Raw genomic sequence first — 20,922 nt, 5'->3', positions numbered from 1 at the left:
GGAATTACTGGATTGTATTATAATTCTCTTTTTGGTTTTTTAAAGAATTGTTGTACTGTTTTCCATAGCAACAATACCGTTTTGCATTCCCACCAACGGTGCACAAGGGTTCCAGTTTTGCCACATCCTCACCAACACTTGTTATTTTCGGATTTGTTTGATAGTAGCCATCCTAATGTGTGTCAGGTGGTATCTCATTGTGATTTTGATTTGCATTTGCTTGATGATTAATGATATTGAGCATCTTTGTATATGCTTGCTGGCCATTTGTATATCTTCTCTGGAGAAACATCTAATTAAGTCCTTTGCCCATTTTTAAAATTGGGTTATTTTTGTCATTGTTGAGTTGTAGGAGTTCTTTATGTATTCTGGATATCAGCCCCTTATCAGATATATCATTTGCAAATATTTTCTACCATTCCATAGGTTTCCTTTTCATTCTGTTCACTATGTCCTATAATACACGGATTTTTTAATTTTGATAAAGTCCAGTTCATTTTTTTTTTCTTTTATTGCCCATGCTTTTGGTGTCAGATCCAATAAATCATTGCCAAATTCAGTGTCATGAAACTTTCTTTCTATATTTATTAATAAAGGTCTGTAGCACTTACATTTTGGTCCCTGATTTATTCTGAGTTCATTTTTATATATGGCATAAGAAATGGATCTAACTTCATTCTTTTGCATGTGGATATCCAGTTTTCCCAACATCATTTGTTGAAAAAAATGTCCTTTCCCCATTGAATGGTCTTGGCACCCTTGTTGAAAATCATTTCACCATATTTGTGAGAGTGTATTTCCGGGTGTTCTTTTCTATTCTGTTGGTCTGTGTCTGTTTTTATGGCAGTACTGCACTGTTTGATTACTGTAGCTTTGTAAAGTAAATTCTGAAATCAGGAAATGTGAATCCTTCAACTTTGTTTTTCTTTTTCAAGATGGTTTTAGAAAATAATAAACTTTTAATTTTGAGATAATTGTAGATTCACATGCACTTGTGAGACAATAATAGTTAACATCTTTTACCCAGTTCCCTTCAATAGTGCTGTCTTGCAAAACTATAGCACAACATCACAGTCAGGATATTGACGTTGACAGCAGTCAAGACACAGAACAGCTCCATCGTCACAAGGCTCCCCAGGTTTCCCTTTCACAGTCACATCCATTTCCCTCCTCCCTCCCATTCTCCATCTCTGATGCTTGGCAACCACTGATCTCGGCTCCATTTCTATAATTTTATCATTTCAATAATTTTATATAAACGGAATCATCCAGATGTACCCTTTGGGGGACTGGCTCTTTTAACTCAACATAATTCTCTGTAAATTCATCCAAGTTCTTTTATGTATCAATAATTCATTCCTTTTTATCGCTGAGTCGTGGTCCAGGCAGCGGCTTTTTAAACTTCTTTAATTTTGAAGACAAATATCATAAAGTCACTACATCCTGGTTTCCTGCAGTGCATCTCTCTGCACCCTTTGAACTGTGTGGTTAAAAGGATTGGGGTCACCACAAGACAAGGAGAAGGCTGAAAATAAACAAAAGCCCAGATCTGTTTTCATTGCTTCTCTGTGGATTACCCCTCTAAGTATGGAGAGAGACATTTTGTTGATCCTGACATGTTTTCTTTAAATATGTGACTCAGAACAGAATCTCTCTTTTGTTTGATAGGGAATGGAGTGTTATTTGTCACAGGAGGGATTTCTCGTGCTCTGTGAAACACTGCTGTCTTTCATTATCAGGTGGAATGTGTAACATTCTGGTTTCCACTTTGGGTCTTCATGTTGGCCTTGAACAAAGCACCCAATGTCTTTGTGATTCTTTCTCTACCAAAGAAGTCACTCACAGCTTTGCTTCAATGCATCTGCCCACACCACATAGGTACTGAGTACTTCCGGTGTGCTAGGCACTAGGAATGGAGCAGGTACTGTCCTAGGCTTCTAGCATCCTGAACTTGGGTTGATTCTTTCCAGAGGCATTTATTGCATGCCTATTAGATGCAATTATACTGATCTCCACAGATTCCATGAGGAGGATTCAGATGAATCAGGCACATCTCTGGCCATCAGTCTCAAGAATCTTATCCATGAGTACATGAGTAACAATACAAGATTTTAAAAATGTTAACATAGAGAAAGTACCAGAAAGTATACAGAGAGCCTCTCTGTGCCTGGGGCTTTGTCTTAGTCCTTCCTGTTTGCTTAAACCCAGTGCCTTGAAGTTGAAAACACTTAATCAGTGTGGTTGGTTAAGTCTTTGATTGATGGATGGATTGATTGATGCAGATGGCATTTCAGCCCACCTTTGAGGACAAGAAGCATCCAGACACATGAATGCGGGTATTCGAAGCAGAGGAACCGGCATAAGCACAGTGTGGGGGTAGGAGCCAGAAGATTCCAGGACACACACTAGAGGAAACCCTAGGTAGGCACAGAGGATGCAGGAAATTGTGAGACCCAAGGTTGAAATGACCCTGGAGCCTACAAATAGGGGGCCTTACATACCAGCCCTATGAGTGCTGACTTTATTCTTCAGTGGCAATGGAATGCTATTCAAGATGTCTTATTTTATTTTTTTAGTGTATGAGTTTGCTTATCCAAGGATCTGGTACTTATGAGGTAGGGTCCTGGTTGAATCCCTCCTAGACCGGTAGCCCTCACACTGTTTCATGACCCCAAGACCTACCCCTGTATCCTGACCCTGAAACGTATAGCATCATCTGCCAAGGGGGCTGCGTTACAGAAAAGCGTGACCACAATAGAGAAATGAGCTCAAAAACCTATGTATGACCTTGGAGGAGGAGTATTTCAAGCTATAAAGGCCAGTGTCTGACCGTCTGTCTGTTTCTCTCCACGTATCTAGTAGTTGAAACCTTGTCAGGGACCGTTGGCCTGTGACCCTGCCCTGACCACTTCTCCTTCCATTTCTTAACATTCTCATATCTGGTGTCTTCACCCACTGAGACCAGTGATAGCTCCCCTCTCTTTTGTGCATTCAAGGAGAGATTGGGAAGATTTATGATGTGATGTCATTCTAATATTTGTTATTACCTCAATATGCTTATCACTGTAGGGCAGAAATAAACCATACAAAGTCATATCTCCTGGCAATTTACATTCAAATGGTTCTTTCTCTACCTTGCACCTCCTCTTCTCTTCCTCCATCACTTTTTCCCCCGCAAGATGGAGTTTCACTCTTGTTGCCCAGGCTGGAGTGCAATGGCACAATCTCGGCTCACTGCAACCTCTGCCTCCCCAGTTCAAGTGGTTCTCCTGCCTTGGCTTCCCAAGTAGCTGGGATTACAGGCTCTCGCCACCATGCCCGGCTAATTTTTTCTGTTTTTAGTAGAGACAGGGTTTCACCATGTTGGCCAGGCTGGTCTCGAACTCCTGACCTCAGGTGATCTGCCTGTCTTAGCCTCCCAAAGTGCTGGGATTACAGGCGTGAGCCACCGCACCCAGCCTCTCCATCACTTTTAAATATGCATTTTTGATCTCTCACGAGCAATCCAAATGAATGCTTTTGGGGACCTTGCCTTCAAGAGTGAAATTAAATTTCACATATACCTTGCTAAGTAGCTTCTATGGGCCTAGCATAGGGCCAGGTAATGTAGAATTAACTTACAATCATTTATTCAAAATTTGTTTGTTGAGCAACTACTATGTGCTAAACAGGGAGGCAAAATGTGTGACTGCATGGAGCTTACATGGTAGAACTTACAGTATTTTGGAGGAAATAAGATTCATTTTCATGAAGCAGTTGAATGTGCACAACAGAAAAAGATACAAGAGAGAATGCCAGAATGTACTCAACTGAACAGTGGTAGTTAATATTTGCTGAGCCTGTGCCATGCCCTTTGCTCAGAGTATCTAAGCCTCACAATGGACCTATTTTCCCCATTTTATAGATGAGGAAATTTTAGCTCAGAGAGAGTAAATGGTAGGTAAGAGATATGAATCCAGGTAATCTGACTCAACATAGTTTTAACCATTACCCTACATTGTATGCCCTAAATTGAATATAAACATTGGTTAAACCATACTACTGAAGATATTAATAAAAGTCAGCCTGGAAGAAAGGACTCTAATATTGGCTTCTCTTGGCATTAGACTGTCAAAGCCTGCTCCCAATCCATGCCACACATGTAGGATGGGAGTAAGACCTCCAACCTGGCCAGGATGTGGGAGGAGTGTATTAACCTCAAAGACATGGGAGAAAAGGTTGGGGCAGGGTGTGGTCAGAGGGAAGGAGTCAGACCCAGGCACAGCTGGGCATCTACTCCAAGACAGGGAGAGCAGAAGAGGCTTAGTGAGGCAACTGAGGCCCTGGGGAGAGGGGAGCAGCAAGAATCTCATGCATGAGTTGAATCTCGGCCAAGGGGTGGACTTTGAGGGACTGGGTTTAAAGTGGAATCAGGGCCCTCCACTGGCTGGGAAGAGCTGCCCTCCCTGGCCCTGGAGTTTTTGGTCACCCAGTCCAGGTCTGGGGAGCCACACTCAGAAGGCTCAAGTGCGAAGAGGACTGGCGGGTTGTTCAGAGGGTGGGCTTGGCAGCCAAGTCAGCCTCCTTTTAGAGTCTACAGCTCAGAGAAGTGAGTCTTGATCTCTTCACACAGGGCATTGGTCTGTCACCTTCTCCCTGGAAGTCTCAAGCTCTGTGTCCAGAGGCACTGCTCACTATTGGCATTTCCAGGGCCAACTGAAATCACATTTCAAGTTCTCTGGAGCCTGTACCAGGGGCCCCCGTGAAAAGGCGTTTGTCCCAGGGGCTAAGCATCAAATGGATAACCATTTTGTTCCATTTCACGCTCTAATTTTTCTTGAGTGGACCTGTATTTTGCTATTTTCTTTCCATATATCACCTCCTTTTACTTTTTCCCATTTCCACTGCTGGTTACCACTCTTATCAATTTATACATTTCATTAATATATTAGTTCCATCGTCTTCTCAGTCATTAATAGAGATGTTAAATAATCCTGAACCGAATACTCACTCCTATAGGGCCCTCCAGGACTCTTTCCTTTAATTAGTTGTGCTACCTTTCATCTCTCTAATGTCCTTCGGTTTCAGATTTCCAGCTGGTTTTGAATCCATGTGACTTTTTATCTAGTCCTGTTTGAACTAATTTCACCAGTGAAAATCCGAGAGATGTTTTACTGAGTGTTGATTCAGGTCCAGGCCTAAAGAGAGCTTTGCTCTATTCAGATTTCTTGTAACAGATTAATAGAGTACAATTTGGCCTTAATAAACTGAGCCCTCCTAATGTACCTCTTTCCAATATTCTTTTCAATCATAGCAGTATTTTCTCCATTAATGTCATGGTAATTTGAATTGTGTTGACGTCAGACTTCACAAAAGGTACTCTTACTGTCAGAAGTAATCCTCTTAGACCTTTTCAAAGATAACTATTTCTTAGTGGTTGTGCTATTTCCAATATCCTATAATGACTTAGTTAAAAATAAAAAATAAAAAGGATTGGGTATTCTATAAATCTCCTAATTAACCAGTTTCTAATGTGCTTTCTTATACAAAACAGGGAGTAAAAACCAGAGCTCATAGTAGTTTATTAAGTAAGTTCAAATTGTGCAGCCGTTTTAAAATAACCCTGAATTCTTTAAAATGTAACCTACAGGAAGTAGACTATTCTGAAGTTAATTGCTGGAAAACATAGGGCTGTGTTGGTTATAGTCCATAGTATTTTGATTTGATATATAGAAATCCTTGGACATAGGGTGAGGGAGGAATCCCACTACAGGGCTGCAAGAATTTGTCTCTTTGTATTGAGCTCGATTATGTTTTAAAATTAACCCCCTCTGAAATGTATAAGCTTGTAGGGCTGGCTACTATATGCTAGATTTTATGAATTAAAACCTCTTGATAAAAATACAGAATTGATCGAAAATATTGAATGTGTAGAACCTTTATGGGGAGATGATTCTTTGCTCTTTTGTCTGTACTGGATTTTTCAAAATCTTTATTGGTAAAAAGAAAGAATGTATTTCTAAGAATTGTTGCAGCCATACAGTGCAGCCATAGAGCTAACCCGATCTTTTATTTTTAAAATGTTGTTTTATACCTGCACTATTTATTTAGGAAGGTCCTCCTGGTAGCTCTTTAACCCATTTATTAAAATTAGAAGAGGTTCTATCAGCAAACAAAATACAACTAATCTGACCCTGTTTGAAAGCAGATTGGAAGCACCCACTTTCACAAGACAGGCCAGGGCTGGATCCCTTCCTAGACGGCCAAGGGAAACTTCTCTACACAGTAGGGGTTTGAAATCTTTTTGAAGTAGCAAGGCTGTCTCCACTCAGGGAAATAAAAAGTTAATAAGATGATGTGGCGCGTCCTCTGACGGTGTTCGCAGAGCCATTTAAGGAGCAAAATATAACTTCCTTAAAAAATCTTTTTTACATTAGTTGTAAGGCTCTCTTTATCCTCTGCAGAGAGTGGAGAAGTAGCATTTACTTGGCATGTTTGAAAATTTTGCTTCAGCAGACATCAACAGTATAAATATAAGAAGCAGGAAGGACTATCTAGAAAGAAAAGAAACCTCGGAATCATAGTTGACTTGGATGCAAATGTGAGTCTGCACTGAGGTTTACATAAAAAAAGAAAAAAAATTCTATCTTGCTCCCCTAAGAAGCCAGTGGCCTCCTCTAGAGCAGAGGTCAGCAAATGTTCTCTACAAAGAGCCAGGCAGTAAATATTTTAGGCTCTGCGGGCCGTATGGTCTCTGCTACAGCTACTCCACTCAACTGCTGCAGGGAACAGCAGCCAGAGACACTACCCAGACAAATGTTGATAGGTGCTGAAATCTGAATTTCATGTGTTTTTATATATCATGAAATATTATTCTTCTTTTGACATTTTGTGATGGGCCATGTAAAAGCAGGTAGCGGGCAGGATCTGGCCCACAGACTATAGTTTGCCAACTCCTGATCCAGTGCACACATAGATCATGTGTCCCCCACAACATCTGGCCTAAGGACCCTGTAGGTGCTCAGTAAACACTTGCTCTCTTAGCTGTCACCATGTAAGAGCGAAGAGTAAGCCTTTTGCTATATAACGCACACTTGACATTTGCAAGAGATTTATCTTGAAGGCTTTGCTAATCCCCCCATTCCAAGTACCACTCTAGCAGATAATTTCCCCCATAAAATGCAGTCAAGTATAACAGAATAATTAAAGTGACCCTTTCAGGCCCTTAGTGATTCTATAAATACAGGGCTAACGTCCTTCACAAAGTGATTAAAATGAATTCTGCTACCAAAATCAATTCTGTGTCACGTTACATCATTGCTTTGATGACATTAACGATGAATTTACCTCAATCTGCAAAACCAATCCAAAGCGCTGATGAGTGATGGGGACTGCCGGGCCGTGTAGCACCTGTGTGTGCCGAGGAGCAGAATGAGAAAACGTCTGTTTCAGCAGGATAGGCAGCCCCTGCAGCCCAGCAATGCCACCCCGATGAGTGTTCCATGCACAAAGGAGCAGAGGATACTCAATTGCTTCAAGAAGCAGGTATTAGGCAGGTGTTGGACATCACGGACTTCTCCCAGTGGCTCAGGGGCTTCTTCTTGGACTTGGTCCTCCAAGTGGATGCACTCAGCATTTAGAATTTCACCAAATGTCATGTGATTAAGCATCCCTGGTCCTTGGGGTCATTTTCAAATATCAAGACTGTGAGTATATCCTGTGATGGCAGAGGATACTATATAGGGGGAAAAAAGAGTGTGAGAATGATGTTCACTCTTGCTGAAGATCTGCTGGACTTTCTGTTGGCTAGAGTCTTAGAATCTTATGTCCTGTTTTGGTCTCCATATTATAGAAGAATACAGACTTGCTGAAAATGGTCTACAAAAGAACAGTAAAATTATCAGAATGATAGACAGTAGCATCTGTAACAGAAAAGTGAAAGAAATCAGGACTGTTTTATCTTGAAAAGGGAAAATGATTCTTGCTATCAAATAAAGGGCTTTTTTTTTTTTTAAGGGAGAGTTTGATTAGACATCACAAATGGAGAAGTAAGGTGGCATTCGCCTACATGATATGAAGCTAGGTAGCAAGGGACTCCAAGGGACATGTTCTTGACCTTAGGCCTGATAAAATCTATTGAAATTGCATACCAAGAAGGAGGTTGTGGTATCTACAAACCATGGTTGGCCACAGTGGTTCAGACATCCAACTGCTTGATATTAGTTGACTGAACAGGTTGATTTCTTGAGGTTTTTCCCCCTGCAGTATCCTCCTGGATTCAAATAGCTTCACTGTAACAAAAATATGAACTGCTTTCTTGGGAATTAAATTTATCTGGAATGACATTTATTTCAACTTAATGATGAGTCTGTCATTGGCCTATGGTCAATGTACTCTCTTTTCTTTGATTTTGCTTACATTGTGAGCCTCCAGAGGCTGTAAGGCAGTGAACATTTTGAAAACTCTAGTGATACCTCGCTCTTCAGACAGAATGTCAGACTCTTCAACTGTATTTTCAACTGTCTTGTGAGACAAAAACTAATTGGTTTGACCTCATGCTGTCACATGTTGAGAGACATAAATCTGCAGCACTCTTCCTTGAATTCATTGATTTCATTAAACACTGTCTGCTTGTGTTTGCAAAATGTTGTAATTTCCCAGTGATTTCTTCGAACTGCAGCGCATAAACAGATTTTTTTTTTGGAGTGATGCCATTTCTTAGCTTTGATCTCCTGTTTTAATCTTTTGTTTCCAATAGGTCTTCTACATTAAGTCCATTGAGCCACAGAAAGTATCGACATTAGGGAAAAGCAACGTGATAGTAACGGGAGCAAACTTTACCCGGGCATCGAACATCACAATGATCCTGAAAGGAACCAGTACCTGTGATAAGGATGTGTGAGTCGAAATACTAATAATTTATCCCGGGTAACATAAAGCTCAAACCTGTGCCAAAGGAATATCAATGTGATTATAACCTTTATATAGTCAAATTATTGCCATGCACCAAAGCAGACCAATTAGTCAGAGTATTTGACATAACATAATTCCAACACGTAAAATAATTTTCACAACTGATCTCAAGTTCATTGTGAGAGACTCTGTTCTGTGTTATTCCCCAAAAATCTCAGTATATAGTCATTTCAGGATGTTGCCTGTTTTGGGTCTTGATTCATCTTCAGTAACAAAATCAAGTATATGGAGTAGTAAACATCATTCTTTAGGTGATACACTTGGAAAAACAGTTGAGTACCTCGAAATTTGATGGGGAATTTTTTGGAGCAACTCTTCCAATGTGCCACCCAAAGTTGAAAAAACAAAAGCTCTTGGATCCATTCTATGTGGACATTTTGTTCTTTGTAGCCTTCTCTTTACTGGTTTGGTTTCAGCCTCCAAAAATTAAATTTCTACTACATATAATGTTAGTAAAAAAAGAACACCCCAACATAAATATCTGGTCAGTGTATCCCTTGAACATTATTATTTCTGTCACTTCTTTCCCAGACTCATCCCATCGGTGAAACTTGGAGAAAGAATTTTCAATTTCCACCGATGTCCTTGTGCAAATGGTTACTCCCCCCTCAAAAAAAAAAAGAAGAGATGTGATAACTGCAGTCATTAAATAACACAACAGATTATTTGAGTTTTCTGCTTGTTAACTTGTATAAGTTTGGGCTAATTTGAAGTAAAAGATGTTACAGTCTACATAGAGTATAATACTAAGCTTATTTTCATCATGGAAATGCATTTAAGACAATCTGCTGAAGCGTGATGTTTTGGTTTTTAACTACTAAAACAGATTTGTACAGCATTCTAATCTGCCATGCTTATTTACCGAATTTTCTGCTTTAATTCATGTTCTGCACATCACTGCCATGCCCTTCCCCTCATAGCAGTAAATCTGGAATCTCTGTGATCTTGATGAAAAAAGCTGCTCATCGGTGGCTTGCCTGTGTTCTGCTATTTGCCAGAATTATCAAGCACACATTAGAGGCTGTATCTATGCAACATAGGTTTTTTTTTTTTGTGCTGTTTATCCTGGCTAAATACCTTATTGCAAAAATCTTTCATTTTGTGTAGCGAAATCTGTGAAGTTAGACACCTGTGTATTCACTGAAAGGCAATCAACTTCATGGAAAATAAGTAGTTTTTCAGAGCATTACCCTGTTTCTGACTCTTTATGTTCTCATTTTAATTCCGAATGTGTCTTGAGATACTGCAGTTATTAAATTAAATGACTAGGAGACCTTCCTGCATGTAGCATTTCGTAACCACATCTGTGTGGTGAACCCAGGTTCACAAGCAGTCAACATAATACTCAGTTAATCCTATACCTGAGCCCAGGCTATAATCCCAAGCTCTTTCCATATAGTACTTTTAAAATGGGAATTATTTTAAAGAGAAAAATACTAGTAGTGGAATGATCTACATTTTCACCTCTCTTCTTCTAAAATTTATAAACAAGTTTGAATTTTAATGTTCAACCACTATATGATAAATTTCCTAGAGCTTTGCTCTGAATATAAACCTGAAAATGAGCGTTTGAGGTGGTGTAAGTACAAACTGACTCAGATGTTTTTGAATTTGCCTTATCCTAAAGGGTTAGTGATAGCTTTAAAGTTAATCATCATGCACATGGCCTTTAAGTAGTAATAATAGATTCTCATGTAGCATGATTATACTGAGCATTATTCAGACACAACCCAGGCTTAATGATTTGTGTTTTAGAGGGTCATTGTACACACACAGAGGAAGCTGCAGGTGACAGCGGGAATGTCGGAGAAGGCTTCGCTCTGACTCTGAAAGGGCGCCAAGCGTCAGCTCCTGTTGGACGTCGGGAGCACCCTGGACAGCCCCAGCTAAGTCCCAGCCTGGAGACTCCTTAGGGGGCAGGTTGGCCCCGATGCTGATTGATTCTGAGATGCCTGGGCTCTTGGTTTAGGCCCCCTTTGAATGGCAGAATTTCCATCTCTGTCTGGTGCTGGATTTTACCCTCTCAGTGCTTGACTAGGGCTTTTTTTCCTTAAGCTTTTTATTGTGGAAACTCAAACATACAAGAGAAATGAGTGTAATGAGCCTCTCTGTAGCCATTCCCCGTTTCAAAGCCTATCAACATTTTGCCAATTTTGCTTCATCTATCTTATCTGGGGTTTTTTGGGGGGGGCGGGGCATGATGAGAACCAAACACCATATCCTTCACTGTTAGATACTTCATTATCTCTCTAACAGATAAGCATAATGCCATTATGATACTCAACAGAATTATCTGTAATTCTTAATATAATGTAACCCCCAGTTCATGTTCTGCTTTCTATTAGTACTTCTTCCAGGCAATGGTTACACCTCTTTCCTTTCTCAGTTCTGAGGGCAATGCAAATAAGAAAGATAAAAATGTACTAAAGAAAGAGGAACCCAGCCCCTAATAATACCCAACTTGGGTCATTGGCCCCTGATGAGTCAGTAGTTGCCTGCAGCTACTCTGCTCCTTCATGAAGTGTTGTAGTTCAAGTGAAATTCATCTGCTGTCACCTTGGGTAATCAACTGTGCTAAGTGTCTGTGTCATGTGAGAGTTCTTTTTCTACTCCTTTCTAGGATACAGGTTAGCCATGTGCTAAATGACACCCACATGAAATTCTCTCTTCCATCAAGCCGGAAAGAAATGAAGGATGTGTGTATCCAGTTTGATGGTGGGAACTGCTCTTCTGTGGGATCCTTATCCTACATTGCTCTGCCACATTGTTCCCTTATATTTCCTGCTACCACCTGGATCAGGTACTTTCTAGATTCATAATCTTTTTCTCTCATTGTGGTTAAGGGTCATATGCACAAAGATCATTGATTTATTCAAGTAAATTCAGAAACAGTAGTCATTCCAAATTCCTCTCACCGAGTTCTCCTTAGGATTTATTCCTAGAAAAATGCATACCTGACAAGGCATTTGCTTCCCATGCTCATTGTGAATGCTATGAGCACATCTTTTTCTCTTCACCATGGCTGCTGGGAAACTCACAGCTGAAATGTTGGTCTAGGTTTTTGATATAGATATATAACACTCTTTACTATGTGTCCCTCCTGCTCATAATAAAATGCTTCTTTCTTACCTCTTTCATTTTACAGTCTTTAGAGTAAGCTGTTTTGAATTCTTTGGGGGAAATATTGGGAGCTATCAAAATGAAAAGCAGAATCAACATTTTGAAGATGTTCCCTAAGGGGGAGATGGAAACCCCAAAATAAACTTGCCCAGATAAATCCAATATGTTAAGAAAAACATTTCTCTCTCTGGTTGAATGTTTTTATTTATTACTATTATGTATTTTTTACATTTTCATGGGTGCATAACACTTGGACATGTTTATGGGGCACATGTGATATTTTTTCTACAATCATACAGTGAATATGTAATCATCAAATCAGGGTAATTGGTGTATCCATCGTCTCAAGCATTTATCATTTATTTCTGTTAGGAACATTCCAATTCTACTCTTCTAGCTATTTTTAAATATGCAATAAATTATTGTGAGTTATAGACACCCTACTATGCTACTGAACACTAGATCTTATTCTATCTCATTGTATTTTTGTAGCCATTAACCAACCCCTCTTTATCCCTTTCTGACCCTGCCACACCACCCTTCCCAGCCTCTGATACCCATAATTCTACTCTCCATCTCCATCAGACCAACTTTCTCAGCTCCCACATATGGGTGAGAACCTGCAACATTTGTCGGTCTGTGCCTGGCTTATTTCACTTAACGTAATGTCCTGCAGTTCTATCTGTGTTGTTGCAAATGACAGGATCTCATTCTTCTTTGTAGGCTGAATAATACTCCGTTGTGTTTAGGTACCACATTTTCTTTATCCTCTAATCCGTTGAGTACCTATCTTGGTTATTGTGAAGAGTTCTACAATAAAGATTCCCCTTAGTTGAATTTGAATTCACTTTCATAATATTTTTATTCCTAAATCTCTTTAGGACTAAAATCCTAATGATATTTTCTTTGCCCGACACAGTACGAAGCTAGTTTTCAAAGTACTCTCTAGATAAACCTACAGACAAAGCTTTGTTAAAAAAAGAAGAAGAAGAAGAAAAGGAGGGGAAGAAAAAAAATCACTTTTAATGTTCTTATTTAAGATCAAGAGAGAGGTGGCTATATTAGTTTGCTAGGGTGGACATAGAGTGCCACAGCCTTTGTGGCTTAAACAACAGAAATTTCTTTCTCCCAGTTCTGGAGGCTGAAATCGTGGTGTTGGTAAGCTTGGTTTCTCCTGAGGCTTTACACCTTGGCTTGTAGATGGTCATCTTCTCCCTATGTCTTCACGTGGTCTTCCCTCTGTCTCTCTGTACAGATCTCCCTTCTTTTTTTTTTTTTTTTTGAGACAGTGTCTCACTCTGTCACCCAGGCTGGAGTGCAGTGGCAGGATCTTGACTCACTGTAACCTCTGTGTCCCGGGTTCAAGCGATTCTCCACCCTCAGCCTCTTGAGTAGCTGGGATAATCTCTTTTTATAAGGACATCAGTCGTGTTGGATTAGGGCTCACCCCAGTGACCTCGTTTAACCTTTATTACCTGTTTAACCACCCACATCTCCAAATACAGTCCCATTCCCAGGCACTGGGAGTTAGGGCTTCAACATACCCATTTTATGGGGTCACAATTCAGTCCATAATAGTAAGATAAGAGGAACTGAAATTTCAAAACCAAGGCTCTAGCATGACATCCCCCACTCTAGGACCAATTCCATTCTCCATATAAAAGGAGACATTGATGTGGCATGCCCCACGTGCCTGGTGTGCTCATCTATTGACTAGGTTCATACTCACAACAAATCTATGAGATCTGCTATGGCTTGTCCCTTTTGCAAATGAGGGAACTAGGGGAGGAAAAGGGTTCAAACGACTCACCCCAGCCCCCAGATAGCCGGGACTAGGAGGTTGGGCTCTGAGCCACTGCAGTATCCTGCTTTGCTATAAAGTAAGAGGCTCCTTACTGTCCTGTCACCTGTGACATTCTGAGCCTGTGTGTCTTGGCTGCTCCTGGGTCACTGTGCCTTGAACAAGAATGTGGCCCTAAATGCTGGCCATCGGGACAGCACGCTTGGCTTGGTTTTCTAGTAATGGCTATAGACTGGCATGAGGCCAACTCAGCCCGTCCCCATTGTGGCTGGAGGATTCAGAGATCAGTGTCTTCACTCTGCCCTACACAAATTGGGTTGCTCAGGCCCGCCTCCTGGTCTTGTCATCAGGGGCTCAGCTGGCTGTTGGACCTGACATACCCAGGCTCTTGTCCCCTAGAATGAGTGTCTGGTGACCTACATGAACAGGGGTACAAGGGCAGCCAGAGCTGTGGACAGCTGTTTATTTCACACCCAGTGACCGCTTCGCTTATATGCACTGAGAAACGTGAAGTTATTTGACTTGGTTTTAGAGAGATAGAATGTAGCTGTTATTTATATGGCGTACCAAATAGGAATTTACACTTTTAATGTCATCTGTAATTTTACCTTGCCCAAAGTGTTTCCTGTCTCTCTAAATAGCGTATCATTGGTAGGTTAGGAGTTTGATTTTGAAAATTGTTAGATTGAAGCATCTTTATATAGATTAAACAGTAATCAAACAAAATTCTGTTTAGTGAAACCTTTTCAAGGTACAGCTCCTGATCTGATTATATGTGGCGATATGACACACAACAAAATTCAAATTCCATCAAAGAATCTGGGCATTTTCCTAGAATTAAAATAGGATCTGACCGGAATTTTTATATTTATGCATCTTGAAACCCCTGAATTTGTGACTGGTATCCTGAAAAGATTTCTAAAATTGTCCTGTATTTGAAATTAAAATTCATTAATTTGCTCTGAAACATAATTGGGTTTAATATTAAACATGAATAAATTGATAGCTTTGTTCATAAACGCAAAACGCCTGTGTTTTAGCTATGAAACCCTTATTGTTGTTTTTATTCCTTGCAGTGGTGGTCAGAATATAACCATGATGGGCAGAAATTTTGACGTAATTGACAACTTAATCATTTCACATGAATTAAAAGGAAACATAAATGTAAGTCTCCAGCTGCTTTGTAACAATAGTTGTTTTCAAGGATGGTTCTATTTTCATCACACTATGCTTTGTTGGGGGGCATTTTTTATTTCTGTGACTTTGGTGTTATAAACTTTTACCTATGCTATCATATATACTATCTGTGCTAGAGTGGAAATAATAAAACCTTATCCTTGTAGCTGAGTATTTCTAGTTGCAGCAATGAGGAAAGAGAAATGAACTTGGTACAATAAGACCTGACATTTTCTTTTTATGTGTTTTGTGGCAAGTCACCTTAATGAGGAAATGCTTATGAATATGTGTGAAAATTCTTCGTGAAAGGTTAAGGTGTGATATAAAAAATTGCATTTCTGTGAAGAGTAGGTGGTGGTGTTCCCATTGCACAGAGAGAGTTGGGGTTCACAGAGATTAGATGACTTGCAAAGGTCCCAGAAATCTTGTCATGTGCTTCTCCTTCTCCTCGACCCAATTTGTTCCCTACCATCTGATGTCACCTTCTCTTCCCTTTCATCTCCCCACAGCAGAAATGGTAGGAGGGGTCTGGCTTCCACCCTTGCCCAGTTCTCCCACCAGTGCCTCTGGATGGAGATCTTCTAGAGCAGGGGTGTCCAACCTTTCGGCTTCCTTTGGCCACATTGGAAGAATTGTCTTGGGCCTCACTAACATTAACGATAGCTGATGAGCTAAAAAATGTTTGTGCATCATTTCTGTGATACCCACCACCACAGATAAGCAAAAAAGTCCTCACATTCAAAAGGCTGGACACGGCTGCTCTAGATGGAAGCTTCTGATGCCAAGAGGGGAGATGAGGGATTTCACATACAAGTCAGGCCTCCAAGTGTACTCGCACACACTTCTACATGTCCTTCCCCATTCTTTCTTCCCCTTTTTCCCTCTCCTTGATGAGATATGTGAGGTGGCTGCCTCTCTGGGGCCCTGCCTGACCACTTCCTGCCAAGGCTGACGTGCTCCCTACTTGGGACAGTGTGGGTTCAGACCCAAATTCCGGGGGCCTCCTGATAGGCCGTCCTCACAGCCTTGTCGTGCACACATTCGCCTGCTGACACGGTTCAGAGCCATTTCCAAGCCTCACACTGTATCTGACTCCAGGCCACATCTCCATGGTGTGAACACCTCCAGCTGAATGACTCATGTAGTTTGACCCTCTGACCAGAGGCATTGCCTGAGTTTTTCGTGGACTTACTCTCCCTCCCACTTGCTGTTCCCAAATCAAGCTGAATTTTTTGAGCACCTACTGCAGGCAAAACATTTTGCTGGGTGCAGGGACAAAAGATAAGTGAGATAGTCATATTGCCTTCATGGAGGCAGGCAGCAAATCTACACTGGGACTGAAAGTTGAGGCTGAGTGTGGTGGCTCACGATTATAATCCCAGCACTTTGGGAGGCCAAGGCAGGAAGACTGCTTGAGGCCAGGAGTTTGAGACCAGCCTAGATAACATAGTGAGACCCCATCTCTATAAAATAAAAATTTAAAAAGTTGACAGCACAGAGTATCATCAGGTTCTAGGTCCTCTGGTTCCCTAACTGTTCAGAAACCCTGTGAGTCCAAGAAGACACCAGGTATTTTCACATGAAAGAGCAATTAAACATGGATGGGATGAAGTATGCCTGCAGTATGGAGTGGGCTGGGTAGAGCAGGGAGGTGAGTTCAGGTACAGAGGACAGAGTCCTTGCAGGCCCCTGCTGGGAACGTCACTCAATCCTGCTTGGTGGGAACCTAGAGGGTGGGTCGGGAATGAGCAAGAAGGATAGCTGTAAAGCTGAGTTGGGGCCACAAAAAGCGGCATCAGACTGAAAACTTGCCCTTAATTCTGTAGGCAGCAGGGAGCCACTGAAGATCTCTGAGCAGGAAGTGACACAGGTCTAGGTGCACTGGACTCACACTGGACCGAGACAATTAGTGACGATGAAAGCAGTCAGAAGGTTACCAATGGGAAAAGAGACTATGCAGAAAGCAGTAGACTAGGGAAAGGGGAGAATTCTGACCTAAAAGGCTTCGGTGTCCTGTCTTGAGTCCTGGGAAACCACGAGAAAAGAAGAGAGTGTCCAACCCCCAGCAGGGGCCAGCTCCTGAAGCGCTTGTTGCTGCTGAATCACTCTTTGTTGGGGAACCTCCTGCAGGGCGGTTATTATTTTGGCAATGGTGCACAGCTGAGTTTGGAGAGGCAGGAACTGAAGAAGGGCTGGGAGCCTGGTGAGGATGCTCATGCCAGTGCAGGTGTGTCGGAGACGTCCGCAGTCTCTCTGGGCTGACAGCAGGTCCCTTTGGGCTGTGGTTAGCACAGCAGGTCTCAAGTGCTGGGGCATGGTGAAGCTAGAGGTGACCAGCTTGTCTTTATAGCAGTATCGTTAAAGGGAGAGTGGGGGTGACATCATGGGAGTGAGAGCACAGAGGAGGAAGAAAAGAGCACCTAGGACTGGTGGTAAAGCTTCATTTTAAGGAATGAAAGACAATAGGATGGGCCGTGAAGGTGGCCCAGAGGGTGCTCAGAAACCAGTGAAAAAGAGCAAATCGCATGGTGCGAGTTGGTCATGAGTACAGAACTGTAGAGTCTTGAGGATAATGAGGTTGGGTGATCCTCTCGCCGGCAATCCTTCTAGAAGGCATCTTCAGTAAGAAGCCAGCCTGCTAGGAGTTAGGGTTGCTGAGGCAGTGGAGACAGTGGTTTTCATCCTGTGGACAGAAATGTGAGCAGGAGATTCCGGGCTGTAGAGTTTGGAAAGATGTGAAGGGAATGGAAGGTTGTGCTTGTCCAGCTCTCAGCTCTTCACGTCCTATTTTCCCACCAATTGCCCCTTCCTATTGTCTTTTTTATGCTCTAGTATCAGGGGGTGGTGGGGATGGGGGAAAATACTTTTTACCACCTGACAAATTTCTTTTTATGGGTTATCATTGCTTTTCTGTAGAATGTTGCCATCCTCCCTTAACCCAGCAGCCTCCTCTGCCTGTCCTTTACACCTAAACAGGACAATATATGTCAATATGTTTATATTATGTATTTACTAACTTTTTAAATTTTTTTTTTTTTTTTATATAGAGAGAGACAGGGTCTCACTATGTTACCCAGGCTGTTCTTCAACTCCTGGACTCAAGTAACCCTCCTCCCTCAGTTTCCCAAAGTGCTAGGATTACAGGCATGAGCCACGTGCCCAGCCTATTTATGGTTTTTTTTGTTTTTTTTTTTGTTTGTTTTAATCCTGTAAATCAGGCCACCTTTTCTGCATTGTTTTCAGTTTTCATGCTTTTCATTTCATGGGGGATGCATTGTTCCTGTTTTCTGTTACGCCTGAAAAGGCTTTTCCTTCTTGTGGCTAGTGACTTCTGCTAAGGCCCTGCAGGAGGTTCCCCCAACAAAGAGTGATTCAGCTGCAACAATCGCTTCAGGAGCTGGCCCTTGCTGGGGGTTGGACACTTTTCTTTTCTCGTGGTTCCCGAGGGCTCAGACAGGCTCACCCCAAGGACACCTAAGCCCCTTGGGTCAGAATCTTCCCCTTTCCGTAGCCTACTGCTTTCAGCTTAGTTTCTTTTCCCATGGCATAACCTTCCAGCTGCTTTCATTGTCACTCATGATATCATAATATTCACTAGCACATTTTGAGTGCTTACTGTGTGCCGGGCCCTGTTCTAAGCATGCATAATCTCATTTAACGTAGCCCTCATTTAATGTAATGTAGGGTTAAGTCAATCCTGTGAGGGAAGTAGTATTGCTGGCCCCATGTTACACATGAGAAAACAGAAGCACCAAGAAGTTAAGTTGCTCAGGTCACTTAGCTCTTAGAGATCAGAGCTGGCATTCATTCACAAAGTGACTAAAACGTTCCTTTCTTTTCTCCAGGTCTCTGAATATTGTGTGGCGACTTACTGCGGGTTTTTAGCCCCCAGTTTAAAGAGTTCAAAAGTGCGCACGAATGTCACTGTGAAGCTGAGAGTACAAGACACCTACTTGGACTGTGGAACCCTGCAGTATCGGGAGGACCCCAGATTCACAGGGTATCGGGTAGAATCCGAGGTGGACACAGAACTGGAAGTGAAAATTCAAGTATGTTTCTTTTTTTTCTGGGTGGGATGTTGCCCCGCCCCCTTGACCGGAAAGGTGTGTTTATGCTTGTGAGTTTCTACACGTGCTCTGACTTCTCCATCTTCATTTTATTCTTCACAGAAAGAAAACGACAACTTCAACATTTCCAAAAAAGACATTGAAATTACTCTCTTCCATGGGGAAAATGGGCAATTAAATTGCAGTTTTGAAAATATTACTAGAAATCAAGATCTCACCACCATCCTCTGCAAAATTAAAGGCATCAAGACTGCAAGCACCATTGCCAACTCTTCTAAGAAAGTCCGTGTAAGTGACCTGGCAGTCCCACCTGCTGTCTTTACCTGATTTTTGTGATAATTCCTTGGCTAAACCAGAGGCCAGAATGGAATCTTTCATGGATCTTCAGATCCTCACTTTAGATAGAAGATAAACAAAGCTGGTACTGCTAGCCCAAGCAAAATAGCTCCAAAATAGCTGGCTGAATCCATCCCTGTGCTTGTTTGAATGTCAAAGCATTGGACACACCGTTGTCTATAATCCTAATGAGTCTTGATAGCTTTTGTTCTAGCCATACATTTATACAGTAGCATCTGCAAGCAAAATCTCTAGACCCATTGACAAATGAGCTGTCACTCCTTTCTCAAATGCGGAGGTGACATGTCTTAGCAGAAACTCGAAACAAACAAGGGCCTCTTCAGCACACTCTGGGTAGCATTAGAATCAGATGGAGTCAGATAATCTCTGGGTCACAGCCTGCTTCCTTCACCATGAAGTCATACTTTCTGCGATTAATCTTTTCCCAGATATGTTTGGGGGACCCGTCACTGCTATATTTATGTCCCATAATAAAGATGTGAGACCACTGAGAAGGGAAACAGAAGTCACCCTTTATAGTGTTCCTGCCATATGAGGCTCTGTACAGCCTATATAAATTCTTTTTGATCTATTGTCATAAATAATTGGATAAAAGACAATGAAAAAGAACTTCAGACTGGAAGGCAACAACAAAAATGTGTTCATGTCCCAGTGGCTCCAGTTAATAGCTCTGTGGCCTTAGGTAAATCACTTGAGTTTCCTGAGCCTCTCTTTGTCCATCTGTATGGTAAATGGGGGTAATAATAAGTTTTATTTATTTTGTAGACAGAGTCTCACTCTGTCACCCAGGCGGGAGTGCAGTGGCGCGATCTTGGCTTACAGCAACCTCCGCTTCCCAGTTTTAAGCGATTCTCATGTCTCAGTCACTCAAGTGACTGGGATTACAGGTGCACGCCACCACGCCTGGCTAATTTTTTCTATTTTTAGTAGAGACCGGGTTTCACTGTGTTGGGCAGGCTGGTCCCAAACTCCTGGCCTCAAGTGATCTGCTTGCCTCGGCCTCCCACAGTGCTGACATTACAGGTGTGAGCCACCGCGCCCAGCCAATAGTAAGTTTTAAAACAGGAATAACAACTGGGCTGGGAGAGATAAGTCATGCCTATAATTCCAGCACTTTGAAAAGCCAAAGCAGGAGGATCACTTGAGCCCCTAGAAATCTGGGCAACACAGTAAGACCCTGTTTCAAGAAAACAATAAGGAACAACAACTCAACTCACCAGTGTTTCCACCTTTCCTGTTAGTTGAGAAGAGCAAGTGTTAGCATTCTTCATCCGTCATGACATAGCTCCTGAGAGCCTATGCCGTGATGGGGACAGACAGAGAATAAAACAGACAAAAACATCTGCCTTTGTGGAGGTTCCCTAAAGAGACACAGCATGAAGAATATAAATAAAAATTGTGTTACTTGGTGGCAGTTGCTATGGAGAAAAAAGCACCAGTGTTGGGGGG

At 41.7% G+C, this 20,922-nt stretch overlaps 1 protein-coding gene across 1 annotated transcript in view; it reads left to right on the top strand.

Moving 5' to 3' along the window:
- PLXNC1 (plexin C1) overlaps nucleotides 1–20,922 on the top strand; it is a 160,130-nt gene that overhangs the window by 74,548 nt on the left and 64,660 nt on the right. Inside the window, exons 10-14 of the mRNA XM_011993157.1 lie at nucleotides 8,738–8,877; nucleotides 11,573–11,752; nucleotides 14,950–15,037; nucleotides 18,895–19,098; nucleotides 19,219–19,404. Of these exons, the coding sequence (XP_011848547.1) occupies nucleotides 8,738–8,877; nucleotides 11,573–11,752; nucleotides 14,950–15,037; nucleotides 18,895–19,098; nucleotides 19,219–19,404 (798 nt within the window). The remainder of the gene's footprint in view (nucleotides 1–8,737; nucleotides 8,878–11,572; nucleotides 11,753–14,949; nucleotides 15,038–18,894; nucleotides 19,099–19,218; nucleotides 19,405–20,922) is intronic.

The sequence above is a fragment of the Mandrillus leucophaeus genome, unplaced genomic scaffold (genome assembly GCF_000951045.1).
Source record: "Mandrillus leucophaeus isolate KB7577 unplaced genomic scaffold, Mleu.le_1.0 Scaffold427, whole genome shotgun sequence".
NCBI classification, from domain to species: domain Eukaryota; kingdom Metazoa; phylum Chordata; class Mammalia; order Primates; family Cercopithecidae; genus Mandrillus; species Mandrillus leucophaeus.
This window is presented reverse-complemented; position numbering and strand designations above follow the sequence as displayed.